This window comes from Theropithecus gelada, chromosome 13 (assembly GCF_003255815.1).
Source record: "Theropithecus gelada isolate Dixy chromosome 13, Tgel_1.0, whole genome shotgun sequence".
Classification (NCBI taxonomy): Eukaryota; Metazoa; Chordata; class Mammalia; order Primates; family Cercopithecidae; genus Theropithecus; species Theropithecus gelada.
In genome coordinates this window covers 64,435,206-64,458,779 of record NC_037681.1, presented here as the reverse complement: position 1 = coordinate 64,458,779, position 23,574 = coordinate 64,435,206, and the positions used below count along the sequence as shown (strand labels likewise).

At 40.2% G+C, this 23,574-nt stretch overlaps 1 protein-coding gene across 1 annotated transcript in view; it reads left to right on the top strand.

Annotated features, from left to right (window-relative positions):
* The first annotated feature begins 352 nt into the window (after window positions 1-352).
* Window positions 353-23,574, top strand: part of LRPPRC (leucine rich pentatricopeptide repeat containing) — a 119,431-nt gene continuing 96,209 nt past the window's right edge. Inside the window, exons 1-7 of the mRNA XM_025405824.1 lie at window positions 353-1,166; window positions 15,787-15,983; window positions 18,568-18,690; window positions 21,238-21,359; window positions 21,465-21,523; window positions 22,296-22,382; window positions 23,321-23,447. Of these exons, the coding sequence (XP_025261609.1) occupies window positions 826-1,166; window positions 15,787-15,983; window positions 18,568-18,690; window positions 21,238-21,359; window positions 21,465-21,523; window positions 22,296-22,382; window positions 23,321-23,447 (1,056 nt within the window). The 5' untranslated portion in view covers window positions 353-825. The remainder of the gene's footprint in view (window positions 1,167-15,786; window positions 15,984-18,567; window positions 18,691-21,237; window positions 21,360-21,464; window positions 21,524-22,295; window positions 22,383-23,320; window positions 23,448-23,574) is intronic.

Sequence of the window (23,574 nt, the reverse complement as noted above, 5' to 3'; positions counted from 1 at the left end):
CTCAGCCTCCCGAGTAGCTGAGATTACAGCTACTTTTTTTTTTTTTTTTTTTGTATTTTTAGTAGAGAAGGGGTTTCACCATGTTGGCGAGGCTGGTCTCGAACTCTTGACCTCAGGTGATCCACCCGCCTCGGCCTTCCAAAGTGATGGGACTACAGGCGTGAGCCACTGTGCCCGGCCCAGCGATGGGTTTAACTTGCCTGTTTTCTCCCCAGATTTGGCTGGAGACTTAATTGCATTGTTCTTCTACTTCTCACATGTATATGTGCATTTACTGAAGGGAGAGGCGCAGTAGGCGTGGAGGGTTTGGGAAGACAGTTCAATTCCAGCTTTCAAACTATAGGACTTTTGGTAGAATTCATTTATTTCCTAAAGCGAGGCCCCGCATACGCGCTTAAGGTGGTGACCCGCGCGTTCCTTTACGCTGTTCCCAGGCCCTAATAATCCAAATCCTATCATGTTGAACCTGGGAGGCAAACGGCAAGGTGAAAAGTCCTCCACGGTTTCTCTGGCCCGCGTTTCTGAGAGTGAAGGGCCATTCCTATTGGAGATCGCGTCAGCGCTGAAAGTTGGTTGCAACGTCTGCACTTGGGGGCGGGGAAACCGTCTCATACTGGGATCTTCATAGTCGGCTGTTCTCGAGAGTTCTCAGTGTTTTTACTAGTTGGCCTCCCGCAAGCCTCTGCGCCAACTTGGGAGGAGTTGACCCCTTGCGGCTCTACGAACAGAGGAGTGCGGGGGTGCAGCGAATGAACACGATGCCCAGATCGGAGACGGAAGACGGAAAAGAAATGCTTCGATAATGAAACAAGCAACATCGTTTATATGAGTATCACATTGACTCCCCTCTTCTCAGAGAAGTGCGGATTTCCGTCTTCCAACCTAAAACGATCCCTGGCTCCCCCCACATTTGGCGCGCCCTGCAGTTGGTCTCTGCCGCGCCAGGCGACCCTGAGGTCACGTGCTCCTCCTGTCCTTCTGGCGGAACGTGCTTCCCGCTGCGGGGACGTTCGAGCCATGGCAGCCCTGCTGAGATCCTCGTGTTGGCTGCTGCGTGCCGGGGCGGCCCCGCGCCTCCCGCTCTCCCTGCGCCTCCTCACTGGCGGCCCGGGCCGGCCGCATGCCGCCTCCTATCTGCCTGCCGCTCGCGCCGGGCCCGTGGCCGGGTGAGTGCCCAGGCCCTTCTTCCAGTTAGGCTGCGGCGCGAGGGCCCCCCGGGGTCGTGGGCGCCGTCAGGGACCGGGTCCCGCATGTGCTCGCCACCCTCCTCGCCGCCCCAGGACCGAGCCTCCCCGTGCCCCGCACCACGCTGCCTACCAGGGGTTTTCGGGTGACAGGGTTAAGCGCCTTCAGAAGGTCACGGATGCGGGCATGGCTTGCTTCCGGCTTGAATCCTGCCCTCGCCACTTCAGCCTGGGTCTTACTGTCCTCGGGGTACCCACGGTCAACGAAGACGAGGGGGGGCTTTGAAAACTGCTTTGGAGAGTCGGGTGGTGGTCTCCTCCTTACACTCGGCTAGCTTGGGTGGTGTCCCACGTGGGGTCACTGTTGGTAATCAGTAACCACCTAGCATTTAGATACTGAGAAATTTAGCTTTTTGCGTGGGAGGGGGCGGCGGGGAATGGGTTGGGAGTTTGGGTGAGCCACGGATGGCCTAAAGCTGGATGCTGGATTATGATTAGTCTGGGCTTTTGTCTGCGTTCTCTTGAATGGGGTTTTCCTTCAGCATTTAGGAAAGTGTTGTACGAGTTGGTAACTGTCATGGCAGGATTTGTAAATGTCTTTGTTATTTATTTATTTATTTATTTCGAGATCAGTAGCCCAGGTGGGAGTGCAATGGCGCGATCTTGGCTCGCTGCAACCTCCGCTTCCAAGGTTCAGGCGATTCTCCTGCCTCAGCCTCCCGAGTAGCTGGGATTACAGGTGTGCGCCACCATGCTAGGCTAACTTTTGTACTTTTAGTAAAGACTGGGTTTCACCATGTTGGCCATGCTAGTCCCGAACTCCAGACCTTAAGTGATCCTCCTGCCTCGGCCTCCCAAAGTGCTGGGATTACAGGTGTGAGCCACAGCTCCCGGCCTATAAGTGTCTTTGAATGAATGAGCACATGCAAGGCGCTCTGTTGGAATCTGGGGATGCAAAGGCAAGTTAAACTCTCAGTGGGTGTCAGATGTGCGACTAAATGCTCTCATGGTTTGAGATTTATCAGAGATAGGTTTGGTATAGACTTTTGTAGTGGAGGGGATAAAAAAAGTTGATGGAAGTGTTCATTTGGTTATTAATAGTATTCTGACCACCAGAGAAGGGGAGATAGGTTGCTGAGCTTTTAGCTTTGGAGAAAAAATGATTTTGAGAGACTGATGCTTATAAATTAAGGTACTTTGAGAGCTTGCATAAAGACTGAGAGCCAGGGATCTGCAGTAGGCTGGGCCCAGACTGCAGCCTACTCCATTTATCTGCATTTTATCCTCAATTTATCTGCATTATGCCATTAGACAAGTTACTTAACATCTCCAGGCCTCAGTTACCTTAGCTATAAGATGGGAGTAGTAATGGTGTTAGGAATATTTCAGAATTATCTGTATTTAGCACTTAGTATAGGGCCTGATGCATAGTAAGTGCTTTGTTGGTTACTACAGTAGTCATAACTACTACTTAGGTTGTTATGTGGACCTTCGTGGACCAGCCTGAACACCTAATCTCGCCGTAAAATTACGTGGAGAAAATAATTTATGATTTCTTAACAACCTATAGTCTTTGGAATGTAACCTACTTGTAATTGGAGCCTGCCTGTGTTTTCATATTAGACTTGAACAGTTAACTTTCTGAAATCATGCCTGTGAGCGCAGAACTACATGCATCTCTTGGCTTTCAGAGTTTCTTTTGAGAAAGTTGTGCCCATTACTCTTATTATTGTAGTCCTCAGCATTTCTGTAAGGTCAGGGGAAGGTCCACATTTTCTTTTATCTTCACTGTTGCATTTGAGGAGAACTGAATAAAGAGAACACAGTTTAGTAGAAAGGGTGGTCTAGGTGTTCATCAGACCTGGGTTCTGTTTACTTACTGCATAATCTCAGACATCTTACTAACCTCTCAGTTCCTCAGTTTCATTATCTGTAAAGGCCTTTCCCACTTATCTTTGTAAAGTTGCTTTCTTGTCATTCAGATCTCAAATGTCTCTTCAGAGAAGCCTTACCTCAACACTCAATCCAAAACATGCCAGTCCTATTTTAGATTTATTCGTGGCACACCTCACTTGTCTGATATCATTACTTATTTCTCTGTGTTTTTTTTTTTTTCCTTAGTAGAAGGTAAGCTGCATGAGAGCAGAACTTTGTCTTGTTCACCACTGTGTGTTCAGGTGATAACGGGCAATAAAGGTAATTGTTCCCTCTTTTTCCTGAACTCTGGGGACTGTATATAGTCTCCTACCCCACAGCCTGTAAGCATGCCCAGATCTTGCCCACCTGAAACACAGAACCTTTCCTGGAACTCTATTTACTCTAGAAGCTTCTCAGTCTCTTCCCTGTCCATAATTCTCTGTCTCTGATTTCCTCACTTTTCATTCCCTTTGCTACTCACTGCAGTCACACCACTGTCAGACTATTATTATCTTGTTTATTGATTTTTTAATTGTATTTTTGAAAAATTATTTCAAAAGTGCCTTGAGGAACAGTTGCAAAAATTATTCCTCAAAGTACCTCGAGGAATAGTTGCAAAACCTGGGTGGTGGGAACAGTAAACTAAAAATCACCCTTAATTTTTGTCAACCAGAGAGCCATTAGTTGATAGTTATCCTTTTAGTGACTTGTGTATGTGTAAGATGTATGTTTATTTAACTTTTTCAGAGGACCTCTTTTAATTACCAAATCCACTTTTGAGGCCTTAACCTCACATATTACTCTTCCATTTTCCCCTTCATGAGGCCCTTTTCTCAGTGTTGATGACACCGTTTTTCTAGATTCTCTTCTCTTTAGGATTTGTCTCATTTGCTTCATTCCTCTTTCTTCTGTTCACCTATTAAATGCTGATGTTCTTGGTAGTTTTACCCGTGGTCCTTCTATGTTTTCTCAGTGTTTTCATTCTCTTTTGTGACCTTTTTCATTTTTCAGGGCGTTACTTACCTATCTGATGATGTTTCTCCCACATATGGACCGTCTACTAGACGCATCCACCTGCTTGAACTATAGGTACTTCAAAGCCAACACAGCTCAAATTGGACTCCTCCTCCTTCTCACATCTATTCCTCTTGCGTTCCCTGTTTTCATGAATGTTGCTGTTTCTACCTGCCTTCCAGAAAGATCCTGGATATCTACATGTTTGTTTTCTCATTCATCTCTTACTCCCTTCACCCCCCATTTATTGATTGCACAAATGATTAAGCCCTGTTAGATCTGCTTCATTTGGAATGCATCCCTTTTCCTCCAACCCCATCATCATTCCCTAGTCTCCCTGGTAATTTGATCATGTCATTTTCCTACTTACACTTAAGCATTGTGGTGACTCCCATTGGGTCCAGAATGAGATCCAGACTCTTTAGCACAGGTGCTTTATGAGCTGGAGTTGCCTCTGGAGCATCATCTCTTGTGAGTTCCTTACCATGGCATCCTGTGTTCTAGCCATACCAGACTACTACTTTGAAGTGCTCTACAGCAGGGCTTCTCAAACTCTAGTAAGCATGATTGCCTGGGGCTCTTAAAATGCAGATTCTGATTTTGTAGGTCTAGTGCTTGTCTGTGGATCTACAAAGCTTTGATGGGCCATGTTGTATATTTCCTTGCCTTTGAGTGTGATGTTGACTCTTGGAATGTGTTTCCCCTTCCTCCTTAGTCAGGTGTCCCCCATCTCTGTTGAACTTTAACTTGACTGCTTCTCCCATTTGACTGCTCCTTTCTTGTGCCTCCTCTTAGACCCTGTATCATGAAAGCACCCATTAACACTATGACATGTGCACTCACCAACACTCTGAAGCTGGCTGTAAGTTCCTTGAAGGCAGATACAGCTGGCTGTAAGTTCCTTGAAGGCAGATACTGTGTCTTACTCCTTTTGCTTTCTCTGGTGTTTTAACTTTGTGGCATGTAGTAGGTGTCAAATGTTTGTTGAGTAAATCAATGAAAATCTTAAGACATTGAAGAAGGAAGATGGTAAACTGGAGGAGATTGAAGGGATATTTAACCGATCCATGCAGTGCAGTGTGTCTACACAAATTCACCCTGAGCTGGATTTCCAGGAATGTCCTATCTGAGGACAAATGAGTATTAGCAGTGAAATTTTTAGACATTCATTAGTAATCCGTTTTCAAAATTGTAACACCAAGAAGTATACCCTATATGTGGTCTTACTCTTCATTTTCCCATTTCAGTACATCTATTTGAAAGTACATCTATTTCTTATAAACCAGCTCTTACTCTGTTCTCTTGTGAGGAGATAAATACTCTTGCTTTCTCACATACATTTTCCTTGCATTTCTGGATCAGAGCTGCTTATATATTTGCGTGACAGTTTTTAGCATAATACGTATGTACTTCAGAGGAAAGATAAGCTTTGAGCTAAATCTGTTTGGAAGTAGATCTAGACTAATGATTGGCCTAAAAGTGAAAATCATATATTGTTCTTTGGTGGGATGGCATGATTTTTATTTCTAAAGTTGGAAGAAAACTTTTAGAAAACTCTCATTTTAGAAAAATCTTCTGCAAATATTAAGAATCTGATGGGTTCATGCTATTGTTCACGTCTTTAATCCCAGCACTTTGGGAGGCGGAGGCGGGTGGATCACTTGAGGTCAGGAGTTTGAGACCAGCCTGGCCAACATGGTGAAACCCCGTCTCTTACTAAAAATATAAAAACAAAATTAGCTGAGCGTCATGGTGGCGGGCGCCTGTAGTCCCAGCTACTGAGACTGAGGTGGGAGAATAGCATGAATCTGGGAGGCGGAGCTTGCAGGGAGCCGAGATCGGGGCAGGCGACAGAGTGAGACCCTTGTCTCAAAAAAAAAAAAATGTATCTAAATAAAAGTTAGCCAGGCGTGGTGGCCCATGCCTGTAATCCCAGCTACTTGGGACGCTGAGGCAGGAGAATTGCTTGAACCCAGGAGGCAGAGGTTGTGGTGAGCCAAGATCGCGCCATTACACTCCAGCCTGGTCTATAGAGTGAGACTCCATCTCAGTTTTAAAAAAAAAAGAACCTGATGGGTCCTTTGGGGTTGTGAAATCTGTAAGATTCAGCCTCTGCTCTGTGAGTATAGATTTATCAATCACAGGGCTGGACAGGCACATGTACAACTATTAGACGTGCTGTCCATAAGATAAGAATATAATATTGTGGTATTTCAGAGAGAGGAGCAGTCCCATTTGTTTTATGGCAGGGGGACATTGAGTTTTAGAGGACACATGGTAGTGGATATTCAGAATGGTCCAAAGTTAGAGAAGAGCATGAAGAGACTTGGAGACCATTTATCCCGTGTCGCTGTGTGGGTGTGGTGGAAGTTGATACCGCAAAGGCCAGTTGATTTCTTCAGACTACCAAGATTGCTTAGAAGGTAGGTTATTTGATGACTGGAAGTCATTGGAGGATTTTAAGTACTGATTTTGACAAAGTTTATGTAGATTATAGGAGAAATGGAACGTAGGGATAGAACAACACTGGTATTGCAAATTAGGAGTAATAGGACTTCAATGAGGTAGTGCAGAACTGAAGAAAAGATCCTTTTCTTGAGAGAAAGATAACAGAAGATTGGTGAGAGTTAGCAGAATTAAGAAAAGTAGATTTGGGGATTAGGGTAAACAATGGTACCTTTAGAGTAGACGTTTATTAACTTCTTTTTTTTCCCCCCCAAGACGGAGTCTTGCTCTGCTAACCCAGGCTGGAGTGTAATGAGGCCATCTCGGCTCACTGCAACCCCTGCCTCCCAGGTTCAAGCGATTCTCCCACCTCAACCTCCCAAGTAGCTGGGACATCAGGCATGTGCCACCATGTCCGGCTAATTTTTGTATTTTTTTTAGTAGAGATGGAATTTTGCCATGTTGGCCAGGCTGGTCTCGAAATCCTGACCTCAGGTAATCCACCCACCTTGGCCTCCCAAAGTGCTGGGATTGCAGGCGTGAGCCACCGCACCTGGCCTGATGTTTATTATTTTCAAAGTGTGTTTGTAAACATAACCATCATACAAACATTTCAATTTTCGTGGATTATTACAAATTAGGAAACGGTTAGAAGGATAATTTATTCAAGACCTCAAGTTGGGATTCAACTCCAGATACCATGATTCACATTTCTGAAACATTTTACATATGTTGTAACATAATGTTACAAGTCTTTTACATATGTTACATTTTTGATCTTGTCATTTTCCTGTTTACAGTTAAGTGCCATGGTAGTTTTCATTGGGTGCAGAATGAGGTCCAGACTGTTGTGTTTTAGATGGTGAAGGGATTACTTATGGACAAAAACATTTTTTAAAAAACAATACATGACATATTATAAACTTGGGATTTAAAGACTTTCACAGGTAAGTAAACATGGAAGATCTCAGAACGTATCTGGAAGGGATCTTCAAAAGAGTGTCTTTCTCCATGTCACATCATTGGTCCCAATCTGGTTAACTGACTTTGCATCACTTCCTCCATAGGTGAGACAAAGGAAGCATCCCGTTTGACTGGAGGATCCTGGAAGATGGAAGGGAAATCTGGCTAGGTGGAAAGGAGTGGATTGGTATTTCAGGCCAGGAGGTGGTTATCAAGTGTAGAAGGGTGGCCCGTAGCTTTTTTAGTCTAAAATTCTATGATTTGCCATGAAGCATAAAACTGGGGTAGCTAAATTTGTCAAAACTTTTTGGAGAATTGAATTCTTAGACGGAGAAAGTTCTTTGGGACTTAGCTTTTTTTTTTTTTTTTTTTTTTTTTTTGGAGGCTTTCTCTGTTTCCCCCGCGGGAGTGCGGTGGCCGGATCGCAGCTCACTGCAAGCTCTGTCTCCCAGGTTTATGCCATTCTCCTGCCTCAGCCTCCCGAGTAGCTGGGACTACAGGCGCCCGCCACCTCACCCGGCTAGTTTTTTTGTATTTTTAGTAGAGACGGGGTTTCACCGTGTTAGCCAGGATGGTCTCGAACTCCTGACCTCGTGATCCGCCCGTCTCGGCCTCCCAAAGTGCTGGGATTACAGGCTTGAGCCACCGCGCCCGGCCGGGACTTAGCTTTATAAAAGATTTTTTAGGCCAGGCCCAGTAATTTCCGCATTTTCAGAGTCTGAGGCAGGAGGATCACTTGAAGCCAGGAGTTTGAGACCAGCTGGGGCAACATAGTGAGACCCCTATCTTTAGAAAAAAAGAAAGTAGTCAGCTGTGGTGGCATGCACTTGTAGTCCTAGCTATTTGGGAGCTGAGGCTGAGGTGGGAGGATTGCTTGAGGCCAGGAGTTCAAAGCTGCAGTGAGCCATAATTGCACCACTGCACTTCAGCCTGGACAACAGAATGAGACCTGTCTCAAAAAAAAAAAAAAAGGAAAGCTATTTTAAAAACCCAGAGGCATTTGACCAGGCATGGTGGCTCACGCCTGTAATCCCAGCACTTTGGGAGGCCAAGGTGAGCGAATCACGAGGTCAGGAGATTGAGACCATCCTGGCTAACACGGTGAAACGCTGTTTCCACTAAAAAAAAATTTAAAAATTAGCTGGGCATGGTGGCGGGCGCCTCTAGTTCCGGCTACTTGGGAGGCCGAGGCAGGAGAATGGCGTGAACCCGGGAGGTGGAGCTTGCAGTGAGCTGAGATCATAACTGCACCACTCACTCCAGCCTAGGCAACAGAGCGAGACTGTCTCAAAACAAAAACAAAAACAAAAAAAACTCAGAGGCATTTATTGAGCACCTTGTATAATAAGACAGCTATTATTTATTGAGCAGTAGAGTTTTTTTTTTTTTTTTTGAGACGGAGTTTTGCTCTTGTTTCCCAAGCTGGAGTGCAATGGCATGATCTCAGCTCACTGCAACCTCTGCCTCCCAGGTTCAAGAGATTCTCCTGCCTTAGCCTCCCGAGTAGCTGGGATTATAGGCATGCGCCACCAGGCCTGGCTACGTTTGTATTTTTAGTAGAGACAGGGTTTCTCCATGTTGGTTAGGCTGGTTGAACTCCTGACCTCAGGTGATCCGCCCGCTTTGGCTTCCCAAAGTGCTGGGATTACAGGTGTGAGCCTCTGCACCCAGCTTTTTTTTTTTTTTTTTGAGACAGTGTCTCTCTGTCTCCCAGGCTGGAGTGCAGTGGCGCGATCTTGGCTCACTTGCAACCTCTGCCTCCTGGGTACAATCATTTCTCCCACCTCAGCCTTCCAAGTTGCTGGGATTACAGGCGCCTGCCACCATGCTAGACTAATTTTTGTATTTTTAGTAGAGATGAGGTTTCACCATGTTGGCCAGTCTGGTCTCAAGATCTCAAGTGATCTGCCTGCCTCGGCCTCCCAAAGTACTGGGATTACGGGCTTGAACTACTGCGCCTGGCCCCTTGTCTCTTTTTTTTTTTTGAGACTGAGTCTGGCTCTGTCGCCCAGGCTGGAGTGCAGTGGCAGGATCTCAGCTCACTGCAAGCTCCGCCTCCCGGGTTTACGCCATTCTCCTGCCTCAGCCTCCGGAGTAGCTGGGACCACAGGCGCCCGCCACCTCGCCCGGCTAGTTTTTTAGTAGAGACGGGGTTTCACCGTGTTAGCCAGGATGGTCTCGATCTCCTGACCTTGTGATCCGCCCATCTCAGCCTCCCAAAGTGCTGGGATTACAGGCTTGAGCCACTGCGCCCGGCCCCTTGTCTCTTAATAGCATTTACCACAATTGGTATTTTTTAAAAGTCTAATTTATTAGATTTGTTACTAGATAAGATTCTAGCCAGTGCCTTATACATAGAAAGCGCTCAATAAAAAGAAAGCGCTCAATAAATATTTTTTGAATTAATAAATGGAAGAGCAGAATTGATGTGATAAGAACAATGACAGGATTTTTGAAAAAAGATGGTTTCGAGTATGGTTGATCTGGCAGTTGTATGAAGAGAGGCTGAAGCCTGAGAAACTAAAGATTTGTTGCAGAAATCCATGTGTTCCGAGTTCAAAAAGAGCCTCAGACATCTAAGCACTCAATAGATGGGATGTAAAGGCTGAGTTTGCCCAATAAAATAATTAGTCTAAGATTTTGAGTTTGAGGGAACAATTTATTAGTGGAATAGTTGGTTGCAGTGGAGAAATTTGAAGGGAATATCAACCATTTTTAAAAGGAGGCATTATCTTTTTGAATTTTGGCTACATTAACACTCAGGAGGCTCTAGCAGTATATAAAAAGAATTATGTACCTTGATCAAGTGGGATTTATTCCAAGTGTGCAACACTGGTTCAGCATTTGAAAATCAATCCACATGATCCAGCGTATCAACAGGCTAAAGAAAACCCAAGTGGAATAGTTAAATTAGGGATTGGTGAAAACGTAAGAGATGAATTTGAGCTCCCCATATTTCCGCATTATAGTGCACCAAAGTAAGTTGAGAGAGCAACTCTATGAAAGCTAGTTTTGTACTTTACAAGTATGTCATAAAATCCAAATCCCTTATTTATCTGCCACTGGAGACTTTCCATTATCTAGTCTCATTCACTGTCTAGGTTTGATTTTTTACCACTTTCTGGTGTGAACACCCCATTGCAGCCAGATTAGTTTCTTTGATGCCCTTTTGCCACATTGAGTTCATTTCAGAATGAGACCGTCTGAGTGCTAACCCTGGCCCTATCATTAGTTTTAACTGTGATGACTTTGGGCAAGTTGCTTCAGTTTTTTCATTTGTAAATTATAATTTTCTCATACCCAGCACAAATTAAGCACATGGTAAACATTAGCTATTAATAATGCCTCTTCTATCTTCTACCTGTATCTCCCTTTAAACTCTTCATAGCTCTAAAGTGACACTAAACTGATTCATAATATCAGTGAAGAAGAAAAAAAGGGGAGAGAAGAGTTTTAAGAACGTGTATGGCCTGGGCATGATGGCTCATGCCTGTAATCCCAGCACTTTGGGAGGCCAAGGTGGGCAGATTGCTTGAGGCCAGGAGTTTGAGACCAGCCTGGCCAACATGGTAAAACCCTGTCTCTATGAAAAATATAAAAATTAGCTGGGCATGGTGGTGTGTGCCTGTAATCCCAGCTACTCAGGGGGCTGAGGCAGGAGAATCGATTGAATCCTGAGGCAGAGGTTGCAGTGACCTGAGATAGCACCACTGTACTCCAGCCTGGGGGACAGAGCAAGACTCCATCTCAAAATAAAATAAAATAAGTAAAAATTGGCAGAAAATACTTCACCAGAAAAGACATATAGATGGCAAATAAGCATATGAAAAGATGTTCAACAGCTTATGTCACAGAGAAATATAAATTAAAACGACAATGAGATACCACTATCAGAATGGCAACAATCCAGCAAAACATCGAAAACCCCAAATACTGGCAAGGATGTAGGACAACAGGAACTCTCATTTATTGCTAGTAGGAAAGCAAAATGGTATAGCTATTTTGGAAGATAGTTTGGTAGTTTCTTACAAAGCTAAATGTAGAGGTATTTACCCAAATGAATTCAAAATTTATGTCCATACCAAAACCTTCACACAAATGCTTATAGCAGCTTTATTCATAATTGTCAAAAAATTGGAAGCAACCAGGATGTCCTTCAGTAGGCAAATGGGTAAACAAATTATATGTATCTGTACAAAAGAGCATTATTCAACAATGAAAAGAAGTGCGCCGTCATGCCATGAAAAGACATGGAGGAACCTTAAATGTTTGTTGCTAGGTGAAAGAAGCCAATCTGAAAAGGCAGCATGCTGTATGATATAACCATATGACATTCTAGGAAAGGCAAAACTGGAGACAGGTAAAAATCAGTGGTTGCCAGGGGTTTGGAAAGAGGGTGGAAGGAATGAATAGAGAGCACGGGGCATTTTTAAGGCGGTGAAATTATTTCGTGTGATACTGTGAAGGTATCATGTCATATGTTTGTCAAAACATGTATGCACACAGTGAACTCTAATGTAAATTATAGACCTTGGTTGATGGATAATATATCAACATTGGTTCATCATTTGTAACAAGTTTACCACACTAAAGCAAAATGTTACTAGGGGAAACAGGAGGGAGAAGAAAGTATATGGGAACTCTTCTTTCTGTGCAATTTTTCTGTAAACCTAAAAACACTCTAAAAAGTTGGGTTTTTTCTAGTCAGTCTCTGCTTATCAAAAAATGGTGTTTTTTTGTTTTTTTGTTTATTTTTTAAATGGTACAGGCTTAAAAGTAGGGGGGAGGGTCCCACAGAAGCCTGCTTAGTAGGATAATCTGGTCCGTTTTTTATATATATATATATTTATATTTTAAATGGACACTCAACTGTGAGATAGTTTCTATTAAAGAGCTAAAAAAAAAAACCCACCTTAATTTTTTTAAAAAAAGCTGAGATATAACTTTAAATGGCAGATTTTACAAGAAAACATTTATGGGTAATTTGAATATTAGGGTAGGAGCTGGAGTCTGTGAAGGGAACCCGAGACATTTAAGAAGTGGAAAGGAGCCAGTATGATACTTGGATGAGATGATCCAATGATTTCCCCTTACGTGGTTATGTCAGTTTTGGTCCTTAGCATTTGGAGGCATTGTGCTCCAGCTCGTGCAAGCCTGGTGGGTGTGATCTTCTTGCAGGGCCCACCTTCACCCCTGGACTTGTTCTGTTCTTTCTTTTCTGTCACCACATACCCATTGCTCCAGGTTGTGAAACTCTTGTTTCCAGGATGTATTAGAGTACATTTAAAAATTCCAGGATGTATTAGAGTACATTTAAAAATCAGTTCTGGACCATATAACTGAAGAGTAAAGACTTTGGTTAAATATGTAATCCTTCCTCTACCCCAGTTTATTTTATAACAGATTCATGTTTCTACTTAACTAAGCCAAACACGCTTCTGTGAAGGAGTCTCGGCTGCAGTAAAGACATGTGTATGAGAAAAATTTGCCTAGAATGTTCAGAACAATGTGCTGGTTTATAAACATCTGTTTTCTTCCTGAAATTTGAGTTTGTCTCCTCTTAAATTTAAAAAATATCCTGTAGCGGAAGTTTTATTTTTGCTCTTTAACAGTTTATCAGATTCACGTTGTGTAAAAAACTTTGGCAAATAGATGTCACAATTTTGAAATTTCTATTAATCAGCTTTTGTTGTTGAATAATATTATTGCAAACTCCTCCAAACTGTCACGTCCTGGGTAATTGAAAAATAATGTCACTTTGTGCTTGCCGAACATTAAGAAGGGGATAGTTTAGTAACAACTGATATAGCAACCAAATGCCTTTTGGAAGTAAGGGATACATATTTTAAGAGTATATCTTCTGTGGTTTGTAGGTTAAAATTCAGCTCATTTAACAAACTTGAGTCTATTAGCCATCTACAATGTGCTAATCATTGGTCTTACAAAAATAAGACATTGTCTTATTTAGTCAGTATCCTGATTTTTTCCATTATTTTCCACCTAGATGGTGGAATCACTAATGTTTAGAGTCATGATTTCTCCCAGATCACAGTGGTAGAATTTCTAGTCTAGTGTCAATTACAGCCTCGTTTTATATAACCTTGAGGTGAAACTTCTAGTATAGCTGCCTTTAATAAAACATCACATACTTGATATTCAATTTGTGACTGGTTTTTTCAGATTAATAACATAGGACAGAAATGTAAGTTTTATTTTTAAAGTCACCGTTGTGATGAAAATGTGTATATCTGAAAAATGTGATTATATTATACTTAGTTATTATATACTTAGTGTGTAATGTATTTAGTGGCTGCTGTAACTAAGATATTGGCAACAAATATGTAAACCACTGAGAATTAGAAATCACTTGTTAAAAGTGATGTTTAAATACAGAGAAAGCATTTTTAAATTCAACTCAGATTGATAAGTTTTCCTTCACACATAAGAATTATTTTTTATCTGATACTTTTAAATCAGGTACAGCTTATATTTTTACCTAGAATAGCCTAGAGAAGAAAATATATGGGAACTCTACCTAATGCACAGTTTTTCTATAAACCTAAAAATACTCTAAAAAATTGTGGTTTTTTTGTTCCTAGTCAGTTTCTGTAAAAAAATGTGTTTATTTGCCGGGCGCGGTGGCTCACGCCTGTAATCCCAGCACTTTGGGAGGCCGAGGCGGGCGGATCACAAGGTCAGGAGATCGAGACCATGGTGAAACCCCGTCTCTACTAAAAATAGAAAAAATTAGCCGGGCGCAGCGGCGGGCGCCTGTAGTCCCAGCTACTCGGGAGGCTGAGGCAGGAGAATGGCGTGAACCCGGGAGGCGGAGCTTGCAGTGAGCCGAGATTGCGCCACTGCACTCCAGCCTGGGCAACAGAGCAAGACTCCGTCTCAAAAAAAAAAAAAAAAAAAAAGTGTTTATTTAAAAAAAACGGTACAGCATAGAATCCCTCAGATTTCATGTTAGAGAGCATTTGACTTGCATATTTGACTCCATTACTAAAATAGTGAATGGTTTAAAGATTGCTTGCTCCTGGCTGGGCGCGGTGGCTCAAGCCTGTAATCCCAGCACTTTGGGAGGCCGAGGCGGGTGGATCACAAGGTCAGGAGATCGAGACTATCCTGGCTAACATGGTGAAACCCCGTCTCTACTAAAAATACAAAAAACTAGCCGGGCGCGGTAGCGGGCGCCTGTAGTCCCAGCTACTTGGGAGGCTGAGGCGGGAGAATGGCGTGAACCCGGGGGGCGGAGCTTGCAGTGGGCCGAGATCGCGCCACTGCACTCCAGCCTGGGAGCACAGCGAGACTCCGTCTCAAAAAAAAAAAAAAAAAAAAAAAAAAANTGGGAGGCTGAGGCGGGAGAATGGCGTGAACCCGGGGGGCGGAGCTTGCAGTGGGCCGAGATCGCGCCACTGCACTCCAGCCTGGGAGCACAGCGAGACTCCGTCTCAAAAAAAAAAAAAAATAAATAAAAAAATAAATAAATAAAGATTACTTGCTCTTTATAAACACATAATGTACAATTCTGACCATACCTAATTTGTAATCATTTTCTTTCCCTTCTGGCTTCCTTAAAATTAACGATGTTTAACGCTTTATTTATTTTTGGTGGCAGTTGTTTTAAATAATTAGGAAAGAATACAGCTAACATTTTGACAGTTGCACAGCAAATAAGAATTAAGAGTATTATCACTCTAAAGTGTTTCAACTTTATTTAGACAGATTAGAAATTATTTGGGCCTAAATTATCCTTTAAAAAAAAAAAAAAAGAAACTGCCTTGTTTTAACCTGGACATTGGTCTTCTTTTAAATTCATAGTAAGCTTATACCTAGAAAACAAAGGTAGTTGTAAAAATTTTGGATATATATTAGATTTCATCTTATTTACAGAGGTGAGAAGAGCTTTGCAGCATAAACTGCTTCGTCTTTCATTACCTTGTTTTGGTTAAAAGAGATTTAAAAAACACTTAAAACACACCATATTTCCATCTGATTTTAAATGATTCCATGTTCAAAATTACCAAAATGCTCTCAATTATTCAGGAGATTCACTGTGCATATAATTTATGTATGTGTGTATATGATTTTATCTAAAGCAAAAGCTAAAACTTTCTTTCCTATTAGTTCATACCTTTATTTTTGGTATTGTACTGTGATTTTAGGTGTTTAATAACTAATTTAAAAATTTGTGTAAGTTTTGTTCAAAAAATGACCTAAATAGATAGCAACTGACTATTATTAATTACGTTTCATTTTTTAGAGGACTACTGAGCCCAGCCAGGCTGTATGTCATTGCTGCTGAAAAAAAGGATATTCAAGAGGAGTCCACTTTTTCTTCTAGAAGGATTGCCAGTCACTTTGATTGGGCTCTGATGAGACTAGATAATTCTGTTCGAAGAACTGGCCGCATTCCAAAGATGCTTCTACAAAAAGTCTTTGATGACACCTGCCGCTCAGGTATGTCAAAATTTCCTGTTCATAAAGTTGACCTTTGGCTGGACACAGTGGCTCAGGCCTGTAATACCAGCACTTTGGGAGGTAGGTAGATCTCTTGAGGCCAAGAGTTGGACACCCGCCTGGTCAACATGGCAAAACCCCATCTCTACTAAAGATACAAAAATTAGCCAGGTATGGTGGTGCGTGCCTGTAGTCCCAGCTACTTGGGAGGCTGAGGCAGGAGAATCGCCTGAACCCAGAAGGCAGAGGTTGTAGTTAGCTAAGATCGCACCATTGCACTCCAGCCTGGGTGACAGAGAGAGACATCTGTCTTTAAAACAAAAAAAGTCTTAAATATTAGGTTGGTGCAAAAGTAATTGCAGTTTTTGCCATTAAACATAATGGCTGCAATTACTTTTGCATGAACCTAAATAAATACTTGTTTGAGGGTAAGCTCATTACAGAGTAGCTTATTTGATACTTTAATTTTCTTTGTTATATTCTGTTGATTGTCATTTATGTTATGATTGTGATTTCTATCTTGTCAGCTCATCTGGGCAAAGTTTGGAGTAACTAAAACATTTTAAAATTTTTGTTTGTTTGTTTTTTGAGATGGGGTATCGCTCTGTCGCCCATTCTGGAGTACAGTGGTACAATCTCGGCTCACTGCAACTTCTGCCTCCCGGGTTCAAGCAACTCTCCTGCCTCAGCCTCCCAAGTAGCTGGGACTACCAGCGCATGCCCAGCTAATTTTTGTATTTTTTAATAGGGACGGGGTTTCGCCATGTTGGCCAGGCTGGTCTCGCACTCCTGATCTCGTGATCTACCTGCCTTGGCCTCCCAAAGTGCTGGGATTACAGGCATGGGCCACCATGCCTGGTCTAGATGTTTATTCCAAATCAGAAAATAAAAATTGCCTTTTTGCTTTTCCTAGTTTATGGAGTCACTTTTAGTAGTAAGTTTCTTGGAAGATACTAGTTTTTCTTACCTTCCATTGTAGAGTGTCAGATTTCTGTAAGATGATCACATATGACAGATTTCCATTATTTTCCTTGCATTTTCAATTAGCTACTAAAAATCTGTTTGGATCACTAATGCCTGATGCAAGCTATAGGTCCTTCACTCCCTGTCCCCGACCCCCAAAAACCTCATGCAAACATATGCATAATTTTGCATGCAGTTTAAGAGGATTCAGTAGCTTCTTAAAGCCTATTCATGGGTTTCAGACACACTTAGAAGCGTAGATATAGAATCTGATGGTGAGAGATACCAAAGAAGTATCAATTATTACTATTGTTACGTACATTTAAAGAACCTGTGTCACATTCTCTCTCTAACTTACTTATTTATCCATCACTACAATAAATTTTGGAACATTTTCATCACCCCAAAAAGAAATTCCCCAACTCCTCATCCCTTCCAGCCCTAGGCAACCACTAGTTATTTTCTGTCCCTGTAGGTTTGCACTGCTCTAGATATTTTGTATAAATGGAATCACACTAAGTGGTTTATTTTTGCTTTGTTTTAAAGTCAGCTTTCAGAGATATGTAGATAAAGCTTACAGATGTAGGGAGAGGGAAGCTTATATTGTAGCTGATTATGAACCTAACTTTTCTATTCATGGATGATAATTACACTGCTTTACAGTATTTTCTTTCTTTCTTTTTTTCTTTTTTGAAATGGAGTCTTGCTCTTACTGCCCAGGCTGGAGTGCAATGACTCAGTCTCGGCTCAATGCAGCCTCCGCCTCACGGGTTCAAGAGTTCTCCTGCCTCAGCCTCCCGAATAGCTAGGATTACAGGCATGTGCCATCTCGCCCAGTTAATTTTATGTTTCTAGTAGAGATGGGGTTTCTCCATGTTCATCAGGCTGGTCTCAAACTCCCGACTTCAGGTGATCTGCCCGCCTCAGCCTCCCAAAGTGCTGGGATTTGCGCCTGGCCCTTTATACTATTTTCATAAGATACTGAGAAGTTTAGCCTTTGAATTGTAGCAAGCACTGCCTATAAATTAGATTCTTTGTATTTTTGTGTTTGATACAGTCTTGCAGATTATATAGATTTTATAACTTAGATTTCTTTTTTTTTTTTTTTTTTTTTTTTTTAGAGAGACTGAGTCTGGCTCAGTCGCCCAGGCTGGAGTGCAGTGGCAGGATCTCAGCTCACTGCAAGCTCCGCCTCCCGGGTTTACGCCATTCTCCTGCCTCAGCCTCCGGAGTAGCTGGGACCACAGGCGCCTGCCACCTCGCCCGGCTAGTTTTTTTTGTATTTTTTAGTAGAGACGGGGTTTCACCGTGTTAGCCAGGATGGTCTCGATCTCCTGACCTTGTGATCCGCCCGTCTCAGCCTCCCAAAGTGCTGGGATTACAGGCTTGAGCCACCGCGCCCGGCATAACTTAGATTTCTTAAGAAAGCAGACTAATATTAAAAGTTTGACTTGTAACTTAGTAACATTGTACATTAGGATAGGATTTTTCTAATTTATGGACACTCTCAATTTGAGCCAGGAGATTTTTGAATGCTTATAGATTTCTGTGTAAATTTTGGTATTTATCTATATGATATTGCTACTATGTTAAATGTTATCCATTAACCTTTTTTCCACAGGTGGCCCAGGTAGTAGTCATGCCTTGCTCCTACTACGTAGCTGTGGTTCTCTATTGCCTGAACTAAAGCTTGAAGAGAGAACAGAATTTGCTCATAGGATATGGGACAAACTTCAGAAATTAGGTATGATTGTTTAAATATATGATGTGTATAAAAGGTGTAGATATTTTTTCTTTTTGCAAAAAAAAGTTTGTTTACATAAATGGTATAATTCAGTTTTATGGAAGGGCTACTTGAGTCATAATTTTTTGGTAATATTTATTTGGTGAGGTATAGTGACATCTAGGGGCATTAACAATAAATAATTTTTCATAACAAGTGTTACAAGTGTGGTAAGTTAAAAAATAAAAAGAACAAAATAGCCGGTTTGTCTGTCAAAGTTATAAATGCACATACCATTTTACCAAGCATTTCCATTTGTTTGAATTTAGATACAGATATACTCATAGATGCAAAAGGATATTCTTCATTGTAGCTTGTTTGTAGTAGTAAGAAATTGGAACCGATTCAAATATTCCTCTCTAGGGGATTAGGTAAATAAATTGTGGAGTACCCATAAAATAGATTACTGTGTAACTGTTTTAAGAAATGAAGAAGCTCTTTATATACCAATGTGGGTGTTCTCCAGAGTATAAATAAAAATTAAGGTGTAGACCAGAATGTATAGAATGATAGTATTTTGAAGAAAAATGTTTATACATGTGCATGTGTATATAGTATTAAAATATTTCTGGAAGGATGATGAACACTGGATACAGGTTTTACTCTACCTTTTTATACCTTTTCAATTTTAAGTCATGTAATGTAGTACATATTCAAAAAATAATTTGGAAAAAGATCGTTTAATAAAATTTAATGTTCATTCCTGATTTTAAAAAATCTTAACATATAGAAGGATGCTTCTTTAATGTGTTAAAAATCTAAAACCAACAACAATCATGTATAATGCAATGAAATAAGATGTGAAACAGTACAAGAAATTATCATTTTTAGATGATGTGATTGTTTAATCTGTAAAATCCCAGAAAATCAACTCACAGTAATTAGCTGACTTACTAAATGTTTAAGAATCCATACCTCTTCTAGTTATAAAAGAAAATGGATACAACAATCCAAGAAAGTATGGCCACAAATAAATAAAATATTTACAACTGTCCTTCAAAAAGTGTGTAGGACCTATGTGAAAAAACTATAGGATAAAGACAGATTCTTCCTTCACAGTTTTGAATACATCTAGAATACATTTTGATAAGTTGATTTTTTTTAAGTTAAAAAATATATAAATAAATGTTGAATTTCAGAATGGAAAAGGATTTTATAAGTATAAAAGGAGCAGAAAAGTAAAGCTACAGTATTCAATCTCTAAAAATTAGAAATTTCTGTATGTCAGTAAGTCATTGAACTGGGAGAAATGTATGCAGAAAAGGTTACATTCTAAAATAGAAAAAAGCATTACACAGCAGTAATAATATTGATAACTCCATAGAAAGATTGACAATGTGTTATTATTTTAAAATTATTTACAAATAGGTCTGTCTTATATAAGTGTATGCTTTATGAGGATTAAATCCATAGCTTCTTTATTTTCCTGCTTTGCCAGTAGCATGATGCTTTGTGTATAATGGCATTTGATACATACTTGTTGAATTAATATTGCCAGAAACCTTGTACTTCACAAGTTTGACTCTTGTTTACAGATTTATAAAGATACAAGAGATATTTTAGTTTAAGTAACTTGTCCAAAATTACAGAATGAGCTGTTGACAGATCTAAGCTATCTGTAAGATGGGGGTGATAGTAGTGTCTCAAAGTTGTTGTGAAGTTTAAGTGAGCCACTATATGTAGAACACTTAGCATAGTGCCTGAAACATAGTAAGTATGAATGAAACGTATCTGTTAAGATAAAAATGTGTATTAATTTAATGGAACAGGTCTCTGCTGCCTAAAATCTCATAATCTGACCCCTAAATACTGACCGTAGGCCTGTATGGTCACAGGCAGTAGAATAAAGATGTGAAATTTAATTCATGAAAATATAGTGAGTCATGTTACCACAAAATTGATATAAGGACTGTGATGTCATGACTGAGTAGAGTAAGGATGTGTGGTAACATTATTTGATGTGGCCCTAAATAGTAGGGATACAAAGAAAACAAAGGGCATTGGAATACCGATCATTAACAAGAGCAGACCATGGATCATGTTCATTAGCTGAAAATGGAATGCACCCTTCAAATGAAGGCTTTGAGTGGCAGAATTGCCAGCACAGTCCTACTGTGTGAAAGAACTGAAGTTACAGTCCATTCATCACAGTGTGTCTGTAATGTGAGGACTGCTTTATATAGAAGAATCTTATAGTCACTTTTAAATATAGGGGTGTTGTCAGCGTTTTCTAACAGGAAGATAATTTTGTACTTCTTAAGTAAGAGGCCTTTTAATATCTGAATAGGCAGTTACTTGTGACTATACAATAATTCAGTAATTACTGTCTTACATGCTTAGTTTGCTCTGTGTGACAGAGTATCTGTGTAGATAGGTCTGAGTGCAAAGATGGATGGGTGAAATGCTGAAGTGATAGTTTTACTCTTTTTGTTTGTTAAATTTAGTTCCACTTTAAAGCATAGGATTTTCAATGCTTTTCTAAACATTGATTTTAAATTTCATTTGTAGGTGCTGTGTATGACGTGAGTCACTATAATGCTTTACTTAAAGTCTATCTTCAAAATGAATATAAATTCTCACCAACTGATTTCCTGGCAAAAATGGAGGAAGCGAACATTCAACCAAATCGAGTAAGTAGTTGCTATTGTGAATATATATTTTCACATCCACCATATTTTTTCTTTACTCAGAAAAAAAAGTATATGTAAAATTAACTGGCCCATTTTCATTGACAGGTGACATACCAGAGATTGATTGCTTCTTACTGTAATATGGGAGATATTGAAGGTGCCAGGTATGGATCTGTATGAACATATTTAAGTGAACAAATTTGTACATTTTGTAACTCTAAATGTCTGTTCACTCTTTGTTTTAAAGCTTCTTCCTAATGAAGGAAATTGTTTCAGAACTGTTTTAATCTAGCAAATCTGGTAATCTGACTTACATAAAATATAAAATTATTGCATAAGAGAGAAAAGATAAGTAAAAGTTGCTGTTTTAATTAAAAATTTGATTTACTAGAGAGAGGTATAAAGTTGTTGAGCTATAAAGCTTTTTTTTTTTTTTTTTAAATATTTCCTAAGGGAAATGTTCCTAGCTATTTAAGCTGTATTCATTTATAAAACTGGGAATAGTCTCTTTAGTCCACTGACTAATGGAAAATCAGTTGCACCATTTCTCTGCTTATATAAAATTTATTACTACTTATGAATGGAAGGTTTGGAAAATAAGGGATAAATTGGAATACATAATTTCATTTTCATCTAAATGAATCTTACAAAACTATGCTTTTACAAGGGTAATTAGTAGTGTAAGACAAATCAGATTTTTAAAAATCTAGTATTTGTATCAAGAGTACTTCAAGACTATTGATACTTTAAAGAGTGGGGTTTTGTGGAAAGGGGATCAAAGGGATCAGTTCTTTCTTGGTGGTTTCTAAAACAAGTGTGTGTTACTATTATATTTTAAAAACAAAAGTAACTCAAGGCCTAACCTAATTCTATACATGTTGTAAAGAGTTTTCTTGATAAATACTTTCAATGAGTATCTTCGTTTTTCCTTTGCAGCAAGATTCTTGGATTTATGAAAACTAAGGATCTCCCAGTTACAGAGGCAGTATTCAGTGCCCTTGTGACAGGGCATGCCAGAGCTGGGTAATGTTTAACCTAAGGTTTTGATTCTTAAGTGATAGATGGCTGAGATGCTAAAGTGGTCATTTTACTCCTTTTTTGTTTGTTAAGTGGGGTTTAAATTAGATAAAATTATTGTAGACAGTTCCTAAAATATGTTTGTCTACTCCTAAAATATGTTTGTCTACCCCTTCAAAAAAAATCTGTAGTATATGAGGTAGAGCATACTAATATTTTTATAACGTGCTTTTACATTTATTCCACAAATCTTTTATTTGAATTTTTAGAAATTGGGCTATAGGCCGGGCGCAGTGGCTCACACCTGTAATCCCAGCACTTTGGGGAGGCTGAGGTGGGCAGATCACCTGATGTCAGGAGTTCAAGACCAGCCTGGCCAACATGGTGAAACCTGGTCTCTACAAAAATATAAAAATTAGCTGGGCATGATGGCAGGTGCCTGTGATCCCAGCTACTCGGGATTCTGAGGCAGGAGAACTGTTTGAACCCAGGAGGCAGAGATTGCAGTGGGCCGAGATCGCGCCATTGCACTCCAGCCTGGGAGACAGAGCAAGACTCCATCTCAAAAAAAAAAGAAAAGAAAAGAAAAAAGAAACTGGGCTTGATCTGAAGTAACTGCTCTGGAAAATATTTTTATTTTTGAAGAGTAGTTTACTAAACGTTATTCTTACCTTGTAAGTTAAGTCTGAGTCATAACCTACATAATGTAAGAGGGTATATGTTATTTAATGTCTGCGTAATTATTATTTTTCTTAATGAGGGATCAGATGTTTATGATCTTTATTTCAGAAACATATATCCAGTTTAATATACATTTGTTTTCTGATATCATAATTCCAAATGATACTTAGCATTTTTGATTTTAATAAGCGTATGTTTTAGTTTGAATAACTATATTACATTTGGCAAGAGCATAGTAATCTGTTTTTTGGATTAACTTGTAGTGATATGGAGAATGCAGAAAACATTCTCACAGTGATGAGAGAGGCTGGAATTGAGCCTGGTCCAGACACATACCTCGCATTATTGAATGCATATGCTGAGAAGGGCGACATTGACCATGTTAAGCAGGTATGACTTATGTCTAAATAAACATACTTTAAAATCATTTGTAAAAACTTGTGTTATGTTTTATATGAGGCAGCAAAGTGTAGTTTATACCTGTTTTCTTTTTTTTTTTTTTTTTTTTTTTTTTTTT